The following is a 12,700-nucleotide window of genomic DNA, read 5'->3' on the forward strand; positions in this document are numbered from 1 at the left end:
TCCTCCCTACCTCAGCATCAGAGGAACCAGTAAATGAAGGTAGGGAGAGGGGGGTGTATGAGAGCACATGATGTCACCTCCAGTACCAGCCCCTGAAGCCCCCTTGTCTAGCCAGTGCTGGGGGAGAGGAAGAGAAGAGCTTTGGAGCTGACAAAAGGTAAAAATTTTTAGATAAACAGGGCTGAATCTTAAAAACTGAAGGTGGCTTTTAATTACTGAAAATGGCAAAAAGCTAAGGAATCAGGCTGAAGTGTTAAAAGCCCCTGCCACCCAGTGGGGAGGGGGCTTCATCAGAGCAGAGTTGAAAGCAGTGATTAGCAGACACAGAAAAAAACAAAACAAGGGCCGGCCCGTGGCTCACTTGGGAGAGCGTGGTGCTGACAACACCAAGTCAAGGGTTAAGATCCCCTTACCGGTCATCTTTAAAAAAAAAAAAAAAAAAAATCATGTGAAGACACAGGGAGAAGATGACTATATCTACAAACCAAGGAAAGAAACCCCAGAAGAAACCAACCCTGCTGACACCTTGATCTTGGACTTTTAGCCTCCGGATTTGTGAGAAAATAAATTTCTGTTGTTTAAAAAAGAAAGAAAGAAAGAAAGAAAGAAAAAGGAAGGAAGGAAGGAGTGATTAGGAAAAAATAAAAGTGTTCTGTGTTTTTATCCCCAAATGAATTGAGACTCCCTCAATAAACCAATTTTGTTCTTTAGTCAAAATCACATCAGAGAATCAGCATATGCAGATCTGAGCAAATCCTTGTCTATTTCCCCTTTTTCCACTATGCAAGCAAGGATACCATTATACTAAGCACATGATACCCAAACTTCAGTCTTTTAAATAACACCTACATGACTTTTGCCATATAGCTATACCGCCTGTACTATTATTCACTTTATAGTTTTCCTCTGAATTTACCCACTTTTTAAATTAACCTTTTTTTTAGGGGGGGGGGTGCAGCTGGCTGGTCCAGGGATCCAAACTGTTGACCTAGGTGTAATTAGCGCGACATTCTAACCAAATGATCTGAGCAAACCAGCCAGCCCTAATTAACCATATTTTCAAAAGAAATTATGGTTCAATCACAATTGGAAGAACAGTAGTAATTGCCATAAGGAAGCACAACAAAGATAAAAAAAAAAAGATACGCTCAAATTCTGTCAAGCCACTGTGGCCTCAGCCTAAACTTCAATCTTTGTTAGAAAGGCAGATTAGCAAGGGTGTGAGGTACTAAAGACCTTCTATCAAATGGAGACTTTCTCCTTGATTGGAAGAATTACAATGGAAATAACTTTCTCACAGGGTAATTTGAAGTTATTTAATGCTGTTGGAGTGAGCAGGACTGAAGCCATGTTGGGACCTAAAACTGCAGGAGTTCTAAAAGATTTTTAAAGAACACAGTTTGTTTGTTTTTTTCTTCCTTGGCATTCACTTCTCTGAGCTCTCTCTTTTCCCTGGTGATTTGATATTTTGAACCTTGGTTATGGGGCAAAGTGACATTATTTACATGAATGTAAAGTTGTTTTCCAGTCAGCCTGGAGCTGCAGACTTGCAGGTACTGTCCAAGGGAAACCAAGGAAGACATCAGTAGAGCTATGCTGATTCCACCCCTCCAGCAGGACCCTGAGATAACAACAGGGACAGGAGCAGAGACCAGAAGGAGTCTTGATGAGACCGCACCTGGCCCCTTGCACGTCCGCCTCCCTCCTGATTTCATTTCCCACGTTCCATTCTCTCAGCTCCACTTTAAACGCCCCCTGAAGCCCTAGAGCAGGGAGACAGTTCTAGTCTGTCTCCTCAGACATCTGATGATAAACTTCTTGCCTCGCACCAACATTTGGGAATGATGAGTCTTTTGTTTCCGAGCGAGAGCAGCAGGACCTGGATGCCAGACACGCTGTGAGTGATCACTAACATATGAAATGCCAAAACTTCACATGAGAGAAAGGATGTTCTGGAATATACCTGCCTCTGACATCTCTTGCTAAACAGCTTTTTACACTTCTTGGGAATTTACATTGGAAGGGGATGTGGTAAAAGATAAGTATTAGAGTCTTGGAGTATGAAATACTACAAACGTATAGCAAATGCTCTGTCAATCAGGAGTCTTTCATTGCAAGTAACAGCAAAAAAATTTATTGGCTCATATAACTGGTAGGCCCAGAGGCATTGCTCATTTCAACCAGAGTTATATTTGGGTGTAAAATAATGTCTTCAGAATGTTTCTCTCTCTCTCTCTCTCTCATATGTTGGACACATGCCTCCCACAGGGAGCAAGACAGCCACCAGTAGCCCAAAACTCATATCTCCCAGCTTAGCAGATGCAGCAGAAAAAGTCAATACTAATAGCTCTAGCTGCTAAGTCCCAGGGAGGACGCTGATAGGGTGTGATCCTGACTAGAGTCCCACACCCACCTTCAAATCAATCGCCGAAACCAGTTGGCTGGGAATATTCTGTCAGGCCAGGATCACATCCCCCCTCCCTGTGATAATGGAGGAGTAGGAGAAGAGAGGGAACTGGCAAGGAGAGAAGATGAGACAATATCACCCAAAGGACATGGGATGCGTTTCCCACAGGAAGGAAAGGGAAAGAATACCAGGCAGATAGAAGCAACAGGTGTTCACAACAAATGCCTTCTCTGTGCCAGGTGTATTCAATTTGAAAAGAGCCTAAAGGTCACTTAATAATAATACTTAAAAATACGAAGAGTAAATGTATGTTGAATGACCTGTGTTGCCAGGCAACAGACACTGTTGATGCTCAGCCTGCGTCCCCCCCAGCCCTTGCCACTTCCTCGATGCCAGTCCCGATTTCCGACAGCCAGCACCTGCACCTTAGTGCCTAGTGCTTTTTCTGAACACTGAAGCTCTCTTTAACTGCCTCCAGGGCAGGTCAGAAGGCCAGGAAGTTAGCCAGGTAAGGCCCCTATCAGCCTCAGACAAGGACTGTTGGTAGATGGTGGACAGATAGCTCTGACGTGCTCTGGACTGTTCCTCAGGGTTTGCCAGTGGGACTGAGCTCCAGTTGCCCACGGTGGTAACTTTTTTGATAGCAGCCTTCTTTTGGCTTCCTTCTCTTCTGTCTTATTTCTGTACCCCTCTGCTGGTGTTTATTGGGATTGCCTCCTAAATAAACTACTTGCACTTCAATCCTTGTCTCAGGGTCTGTTTCTGGAAGAACCCGGACTTTGATAGCCAAGACAGCCAAACACTGTGGTAAAACTATCACACCCACCACATGAAGAAGTAGACACTATTATTATGCTATTTTACAAATGAAGAAATGAGCCCTTATCAAGGTTGCACAGTGGAAAACAGCAGAGCTAAGATTCAGAGTAGGTTAATTCCAACACACATTCAGAGGCTACTGTTACCTGACGCTTTACAAAATCCCTATAGACATCCAGCTCTCAGAGATTCTGTTCAAAGGGAGTAAAAGCCCAGAGGTTCACTGGAGGGGTTGTGAATGAACTGGAGAAAATACTGTCGTGTCCTGTAGAAACAAACGTGCGCCAAATAGTAGTGTGCCTTGAATATAGTAGATGCCCATCAATATTGGTTGAAAAGACATGGCAGTTTTTAGTTTACAGGAAGTTATTAGTGTTATTCTCTTCTGCCACCCTTGAAAAAGAAAAGCTGCCCTTTCTGATGGATAACTCTCAAGTGTAAAATGTTCCTAAACTCAGTGAAAATGACAGTCTTTCTAGATTATGGTAAAATAATCATCTCCGGGCTAGGAGAAAAATTGGACTCAACTGTGCTCTAATTCATATTGGAAGAAGAATACATGTTGGTTTTCTACAAAAAAAATATGACTTTAAAATGTACATATACTTATTTATCCAGGACAGCCTAGGTACAGGTTTGCCTAAGACAAAAGACTTTAAGCAAACTCTCATTTACTTGTTCCGTTTTTTATGTCCAGGATTGCATAGGAAAATCATTTTTCCATTATTTTAGGCAGCATGTGTTTAAGAGAGTGAACATGCACAATGAAATGTCACTGAGATGATTATCTTGTTGCATATGTATTTCCTGATATAGTGGAATGAACACGAAATCAGGAGTCAGAAAGCCAAGTTGTGTAGCTAATTTCCTTATCTTCTCTGGGCTCCAGTAGTCTCTTCCACAAGATGAGGATTTTGGCTTAGTGATCACTGGCCTCCTCCTAGCCCCCCTGACAGACAAGGGAAAATATTTGCTTTCTGCCAGCCCTGTTTAAAAAGTAAACTTAGGAGGCTCGGAGCATCACTTATTCTATCTTATTTATCTCTGTTGCATAAACGTCCACTGTGCATGTTATGAGAGACACAAAGGAACTCTTCCTGTGTCCAACCCACCACCAAAGTTTCTATCTAGACTGTGCCCTCACTGTGGGAAATACCTCCTGGATTTACTTCTTAACCTCAATGTTTTTCTTTAACCTAAGGTTGCCTATAGGTATAAACTTCAGTGGACACTTAATGTTATATAACTAGAAGCTATTTTCATAACATATTTTCTTACTATTTCAAACGTGAAACATGATGAGCACTGAGCAATTATTTGCAGACAAGGAAATAGAAGGATTCAAAGAGGGTAGAAGAACCCTTATAATATGGGTTGAATGTTTATCCCCTCCAAAGCTCATGTGGGAGTTTGATTCCTGAATTTGGCAGTATTGAAAGGTGGGGCCTTTAAGAGGTGATTGTATCGTGGCCTTTAAGAGGTGATTGATCAATCCATTCATGGGGTAATGAATTAATGTTTGAATGGGTTATCATGTGTGTGGATTGTTAGCTTTATAAGGAAAGCAAGTGAGCACGTTAACGAGTGCTATTCCTCAACCCTTGTTATGTGATTGCCTGCATCACCGAGAGACCCTGTAGAGAGTTCCCACCAAGAAGACAGGCCTTCACCAGATGTGCTCCCTGAACCTTGGACTTTCCAGCCTCTAAGACTATAAGAAATAAGTTTCATTTTCTTATAAATTACCCAGTTTCAGGTATTCAGTTACAAACAACAGAAAACTAATACACCTTATATTTGAGTCAAGTCACAGATTGAACATATCTGAGAGTGTCATGAACCACCTCCCCACCTCCATTTTCTAAGTTTTCTTGTTCAATTATTCAAAAGAAACAATTAATACACTCTAAACCAAATCTAAGTGTCCAATGGTGTTCTTCAAACACTTTAAATTATTAGGTCAAACCAAATGATATTGTCTATATTTGACCATTTTTAATTTATAAAATAACAATTTTGTGGCATTCAGCCAATAATTTAAAGTGTTGAAGCACATCATAGTCAGACATCCAAAAAGAGAAAGAACTAAGGTATGTCTAGAGTGGAGACTGAAGTTCCTTAGAAAAACTACGTAGAGAATCAATAAAGGGTGCTTTTCATTGGTAGCTTACAGAAATCACGGTTTCTAAAAATTGATTTGTGTGTGGCAGTTTGTGACTCAAAGATACACTCATAAGAACAACTTGGTTATGTTTTTGGTTATCTTTTTAATGGTGAAGATACTTGAAAACAGAGCATTCATTCGGTGGAGATTATCAAACCTTTAGGATGAGCATCCGGATGAATAGATAAAAATGCTCTTCTTAAGCTACGGAGACAGGTTACTTAGTAACCACAGAATGATTAAGTCTCAGTTCGCAGAGACTTTTTCTCTTAATTGGATGAAAAGATTTGAAGAACACAGCTGGAGAGAAATGAAAAGATAGAATACTGAGGCAGTTATTAGCAGACCTAATATCTGCAATCCCGGAAGCCTTAGCCAGAGTCATGACATGAGTGAATCTTTTGTTAGTAACAAAAGGCCAGTTAAGCTACCTAAAGAGTCACAATTTTCTACTCTTTTCAACTGTAGGAAAAATGAAAATAAAGTGTGAAAAGAAGCATATTAAAAAGTGCAGTGAAAACTCTGTATGGTTTTATAATTCTGAGAATAATCATTTTCTAGGGACAAGATTATACTTGTGCTCAGATATCAGAGTTCTATTCCTTAAGAACTCAGAATGGTCATTTGGGGTCATTATACCACAATATCACTCTCTTTTGTCTATCTGAAATACCATTAGGCACATATTACTTTATAGAGAATTATGCTCTCTCCTGCTTTTAACAATAAAATTAAGAAAAATCAGGTCATAGGTTGACAATGATGAAGATTTTAAAAAATCTATTAGGGACCTTTAGATAATACAGTAACTTTTCCCTGTGCTCAAAAAACAGCAGTATATATGTCATTAACTATATTTGGCAAAGCTCTATCTTGAAGCCACTTTTTAAAATATTTGTCAATTGCACCTTACAATTCCTGAATAAGGTTTGTACGTTATTGCTTCAGCAGGGCTGTTTTCCTTAAAGGGATGAAGCTTAAAACTTTCCTAAAGCCCCCTCTAGTGACAGACAGCAAATTAATCCATTACTTTGTAACATGCTAATACCACCAAACTCTAAATTTCCATTTTCTCAGTTAGTTATTATATGAATAAATATCTACGGTATTTTGATGGAGAATGACTGAGAAATAGTAAATAGCTTGATTCTTAAGCATTCTTCAGTCATTAAAATCTAAGGGATTTTGTCTTGAGACTGAGATTAACACAAAGTATACACACTTGAAATTCTATTTATTTTACTCTGCCCCAATGTATTAGTCCATTTCTGTCGCTTATAACAATATATCTGGAACTGGGTGATTTATAAAGAAAACGAAATTTATTGCTTAGAGTTTCAGAGGCTGGGAAGTCCAAAGTCTAGGGAACACATCTAGTGAGGGTCTTATTGGTGACAACAGTGATCCAGGGGGTCTCATGTTGCAGAAAATGGCAGAGCAGAGAGAGAGATAGTTCCTTCTGCACTCTCCTTTTAAAGCTCTCAGAGCCACTCCCATGACCTCCATTTTAAATCCATTCACTAGGCATAGTTCTCAGAATCTAATCGCCTCTTCAAGGCCCCACCTTGCAATTCCCATCATAGGATTTCCTACCTTCTTAACAGTCACAGTAGGGATTAAGTTTTGGGGGGCATTCAACCCAAGACACCTAGTATATATACCTTTAAGGAATTCCCTAAATTTCCTTCATTTTTTTTTCAGGGACTTTAAGGATTAAAATATATTCATAATAAACCAATGAACAGAAAAAGATTGTCTTGCCCTGTTGCTTCTTGTTGCTTTTACTTCATTTATTGGGTAATTTTCACTGATGGTGTTAAGCATGCCTAGACAGACAAACAAATTCTAGAACTCTCTGAATTATGAGACTAAGGGTCATCTATAAAGATATAGATTAAATAATAATATGTTTAAAAATAATGTGTAATAGAATATAATAAATAAAAAACATATTGTATGTATTAGACTATATGTTATATTTATTTATTTATTTATTTATTTTTTATTTATTTATTTTTTTTAAAGATGACCGGTAAGGGGATCTTAACCCTTGACTTGGTGTTGTGAGCACCACGCTCAGCCAGTGAGCGAACCGGCCATCCGTATATGGGATCCGAACCCGGGGCCTTGGTGTTATCAGCACCGCACTCTCCCGAGTGAGCCACGGGCCGGCCCTATATGTTATATTTAATATATAGTTTATTTATTCCCCCATTTCCAAAGGGCTTAGAGTGCATCCAATAAGACAGGTCTAATTGAATCATTAAAATAAGAGTAGAAGGCTAAAAGCCACATTCCTAGTGAAGGGAATTAAAGAGATAAATTTAAAACTTTTCTATGAATAATTATCGTAACTGAGCACAAATCATAATTTTGAGTTTCCTGTCAGCTAAGACATAAAGGGAAACCCATAATGAAAGCAAGCCAATTTATTAGGGGAGAAAGCAATTTTTCTTCCAAAAAAGAGATATACGGATTTCTAAATATCTATAACAGAAATATAGCATTGCAATAATTTCTGAACAATGTGAAATTCATTTTTATATATTCAACGAAAGGTCATCAAAATGCCTACTCTCCAAGGCCAATGTAGCTGGTGGTGATTCCCCCAATGGAAGGGTGTTCTTGGGAGCTTACTCTACAATAAGCTCACACCAGCTGTGTGCATCTGCCCACGATCACAAATTATCTCCTGGGAATAGCAACCAGAAACTATCTTCTCTCTTGTTTACATATATAGAGTAAAAGCAAAGTACAAATTAAATTGCACTTATGATAATATGTTCACTGCTAAAATTGGAGAGAAGTAGACCGTATTGTGCACGCATTCTTGAAAGAATTGGAACAAAATACTTTAAAGAGAAATAATGAGAATGGCATTAGACAGGGTTGGATACCAGACAGAGTTGTCTTCAGAACGCTTCTGCTGTCCTCTCCCAATCATCGAGCTCCTTTCCCACTTCAGAGAAAAATCTACTTTTCATCCTAAAATCTACTTTTATAAGAGGAGCCGGCATCACCTTCACATGAATGAAGTCACTGTGTTACCTCTCCCATGGGTGTTTGCTCTTTAAGCTTCAGCTCTAATTCAATTTAACAAATGCTTACTGGAGGACTGTTATAGGCAAGGTATTTTCTAGCTGCTAGTAGTGGAATAAAAGGCTTCATGGTCTTAGAAATTTCAAGCAATAGTGAATAGCAAGGAGTTTTTGTTCCTTGGGTAACATCTGTCTCTGCCCCTGTATCCTAAACGATCTTTGTTGTTGGGGGCCACACACTCCCACATTCCTCAAATTTTGAATCTAATTGTCTCCCTCCCCTAGGTCTTAGGGAGCCAGGGGTTCAGGTGTTACTATAACTGGGATTTTAGTTTATTTCCCTTTCCTTGTTTCCTTACTCTCTTAAGCCTGAATTCCCAGATACCCAGCTCTTCCGAGATGGAGCCTTACAAGAAAGCAAGCTAACATTTGTTGAATACCTCCTTTTATTTGCAAAGCTGTACATATTAATCCTTGTAACTACAAAGTCCGTAGCATTATTTACATTTTAGAAAAGAGGGGACCGAGGCTCAGAGAAGTTTAGAAAGTAATTCAAGATCAAGCTGGTAAGTGGCAGAAAGTTCACAATTAAGTTCCACATATCTCACTCCAAAGCGAATGCTCCTTGCATTATGGCAATAGATTTCAACTGGTGACTGGGGGTGGGGTGGGTGGGTTCTAGTGAGTAGAGGCCAGGAATGCTTCTAAGCATCCTGCGATGCACCAGGCAGCTCCCCATCCCCCACAACAAAAAATTATGCATCCAGCCCGAATTGTCAAGAGACACTATTGAGAAGCTCTACATGACAGACTGTTCCCTGCCCTGTTCTGATCTTATTTCCAAGGATTCAAAGGTAACTGCTTCAAAATAAATTATAGAAAGCTGCGAATAAGTCAGCTCCTTATGCACCTTGCAGCTCTCTTTCAAGGTAAAGGAAAACGGAGCCTAAGATAAAAGAGGGGCAGGGACCGGAGGGGAGCAGCTCCGGAAGCAGAAAGGAAATTCAAGCTGATTACTGAGGTTAAGAATTAAGATGTAGTTATGTAGATGCCTTTCACTTCCAGGATCTTCACTAATCCAGAAGCTCATGGACTGCTTGGAAATCTAACTATTTGGAACTGTTTAACCGTTACCCTGACCGCAACTATCATTTGTGTTTGATTTTTTCCGGGACCCAGGGGACTTGGAAGCCAGATGAGACCACCTCCTTTCCCCTCTCTTCCCGCAGGGACAGGGTCTGCCAGGTGCAGGTACTCGGCTCCTGCCATGACAGGCGGCAGCTCTGTGGACGACTGGCAGGACCCCAGAGAAACAGACCGGCGCCCCGGGAACTTCCCCCGCCCGCCGCCTCCATGCGCACCCGCTCTCCCCTCCCGCTGGCTGCTCCCGGGGGCGGGGCTACGGGAGCACACGCCCCCTGCGCGTGACGTCACAACCCGACGCCGTGACGTTAGCCCTTAGCAACCGGCCTGGCGACCGTCTCCCGGTCCCTGCGGTCTCCCGCCGGCTCCTCCTTTCCGATCCTGCACTGCCCGGGCTGGGCCCGGCCGGTGGAAGAACCGAAGGGGACCCAGCGTGACCCCACGGCGGCTGCAAGAAGACGGAGCATGGATGGCAGCCGGAGAGGTAAAGGGCAGCTCTCGCGGGCGGCGGCCGCCTCGCGCCGGCCCACGCTCCGGCTTCGGGTCGCGGCGGCGCCCGGGGTGCTCCCGGCCCCTGCTTAGTCGCCAGTGTCGCCCCCGAGCTGCCCAAGCCCCGCGCGCAGGAAGAGGCCCTGCTTGCTGGGCTGGGCTGGCAGGTCCGCTTCCTTGCCCCGAATTTGTCGCCCTGACACCAGGAGGCTCCGTCTCCTGAACTCGGGTCGTGCAGCCTGTTATTAGCTCGGTGGCTCCTAGGCAGAGGAACCGAGTTTAGTCTTTGGAGCCAGACCTCCCTGGGCCCAAAATCAAGCCCCGCTGCTCTCCACGGAAACGACCCTCAGTTTACCCATCTCTTGAATCTAGGGGTCAAATACCCGTGCCGTAGAGTTCTTGAGGGTTAAATGCAGATAATACGTAGAAAGCGCCTGGCACATTGTAAGTAAATACGGAATCTCCCACGCAGTTACTCTCTCCAAAAACTACTCACTAGCCCAGGGCTTCTGTAAGGTTAATGTGACTAGGAATCCCGTAGGAAATCATGTTAAAATGCAGATTATGATTCGGGGGGCGGGGGGTGCTGAGATTTTGCGTTTTTAATAAGGTTCCAGGTGATGCGGTGTTGCTGGTTGGGCCGAACCACAGTTGCAGTGGCAAAGGACTAAACCATAATCACTGTGTACACCTGCCATTGACTCGTCTCCGAGTGGACATCGTGGTGAAATGGTTGGAGCCATATAACCTTAAATCTCCACAGATCTCTCAGTCCAAATGATTTGCATCTTCACACTTTCTGAACAAGTAGCATTCTTTCCTCAAGTCAAATAAGACGACCTCCAGGTCCCCCTCCAATCCCCGCTTTCTTATCTATTTAAAAGAGTACCTTTAAACCAAGCTGCCAGATGATTCCTTGAAATAAGTCTTGCTTTGAATATGAGTGTGCCTTTGGTATGTAATCATTGATCAAAATAAGTGCTATTCTGAATGTAAGAGATAACTATACATTCATCAGCAAACTATATACAGTATTCAGACACTTTACCAACCTAAGTTCCAGGAAAAGCCAACCAAAATGCTTTTATGGTTTTCGGAAATTTTACAACATAAACTAATACTAACTTCTTGCAGTATACCAGGAACTGTTCCCAATTTAGCTCATTTGATCTACAAAAACATCTTGTTAGATAGGTATTATCCTTATTTCACAATGAATAAACTAAAACTAGAGACAGTGACTAACTTGCCATGGTTAAACAGTAAGCTGCAGAACAGGCTTTGAATCCAGGTAAGGAATGTAAATCCCTAGAGCTAGAGGTAGGAGCACGAGGAAAGGCTATACCATATGTAAAACCTAGAATATAATAGATTTAGTAAGTTCTCAGTATTTGTTTATTGAATTGTTTTTGAAATTATGTTCATGTAAAAATGTAAAAAGGTTTATATTTTTATAACTCACCCAACTTAATTAGCTTCATTTAAAGGATGTTATTAATATGTAGTAATATCAAACAGTTATCGATTTTGAATTTTTTACGTAAATAAAATTCAACAAATATCTGGGGCAGTCAGTTCTCATATACCACAAATAATTATTAATAGGAAACCATAAATAATTTTAGCCAAAGCTAAAATACTTAATATTAGTTGAAAATAAATTTCTTAAATTCCATTAGGAGGTTACTGTTGATTATATCAGAGCATAAAATATTAAAGCACCTAAAAAAATTTTTTCTTCTGTCATTTTCTTACTGTAATCACATTTTAGACATTCTTTCGTAAAGCAAACCTTCTGAATGGTGTACTAGAAGGAACACCAAGCTGAAAAACAGTAAATCTTGTTTGTAATCTTTGTTTGCTATTCACTAACTAGGTAATCTTCAGCAATTCACCTTACCTCCCTGGGCCCTAGTTATTTGTAAAAAGGGGGTTTGGACTAAATAATCTATTAAGATGTTCTTTACAACTTATCGTAGGGGAAGGGGAAGAAATGATTGAGATTATTAAAATGTCATCCATTCTATTATCGATGACCTTTGGGGAGAAGAGGAGAGGAGACAACCTATTAATATAGATAATATACTAATTAAAAGTAGTATTTAATTAGTAGTACTAATTAAATGAAAGTAGCTTAAAAAATTTTTTTTTTAATCTATTGATCCCATAGAGACATTTATCATTGGCAGATTCCCAAACCTCTTGTATTCCTGGAAAACCCTGCCACAAGAAATATCTTCACCTTTTTTCAGTGGCGTTCCTTCTGGCTGTCTTAGCAAAATCAAATGGTGTAGGAAACTGAGCTGGTCTCACATACTGATGAATTTCAGTACCCTAGCCAGACTTTCAATCTCATGGACAGGATTTTAGTCTTATTTTAGTTAGAGAGTAGTGTTCTTTTTCCTGGCATTTGACTTGAGGTGACTTTTCTATGCCACTTTTGATCATTCTGGGTCCAATCAGGAGGAAGAAACTATACAGTAATGTAAAGGAAAGTTTAAAGAATTGTTAAACTATCATAAAAGAGTAACTATGAGATATAAAACAAACTCTATATGGTACCCTAGAGCTGAGGGAGATTACTCAAGGAGGGACAAATTTGAAAGGAGTCTTTCTCCCAAAGACTGGGGTTCAAACCTC

General features: G+C 40.8%; 1 protein-coding gene across 2 annotated transcripts in view; it reads left to right on the forward strand.

Annotated features, from left to right (window-relative positions):
* Positions 1–9,908: 9,908 nt before the first annotated feature.
* Positions 9,909–12,700, forward strand: part of SPATA7 (spermatogenesis associated 7) — a 36,452-nt gene continuing 33,660 nt past the window's right edge. For both annotated transcript variants that reach the window (XM_063090934.1, XM_063090935.1), the window contains exon 1: positions 9,909–10,055. In XM_063090934.1, coding sequence (XP_062947004.1) covers positions 10,037–10,055 — 19 coding nt within the window. In that variant the 5' untranslated portion in view covers positions 9,909–10,036. The remainder of the gene's footprint in view (positions 10,056–12,700) is intronic.

Source organism: Cynocephalus volans, chromosome 3, assembly GCF_027409185.1.
Source record: "Cynocephalus volans isolate mCynVol1 chromosome 3, mCynVol1.pri, whole genome shotgun sequence".
In the NCBI taxonomy this organism is placed as follows: domain Eukaryota; kingdom Metazoa; phylum Chordata; class Mammalia; order Dermoptera; family Cynocephalidae; genus Cynocephalus; species Cynocephalus volans.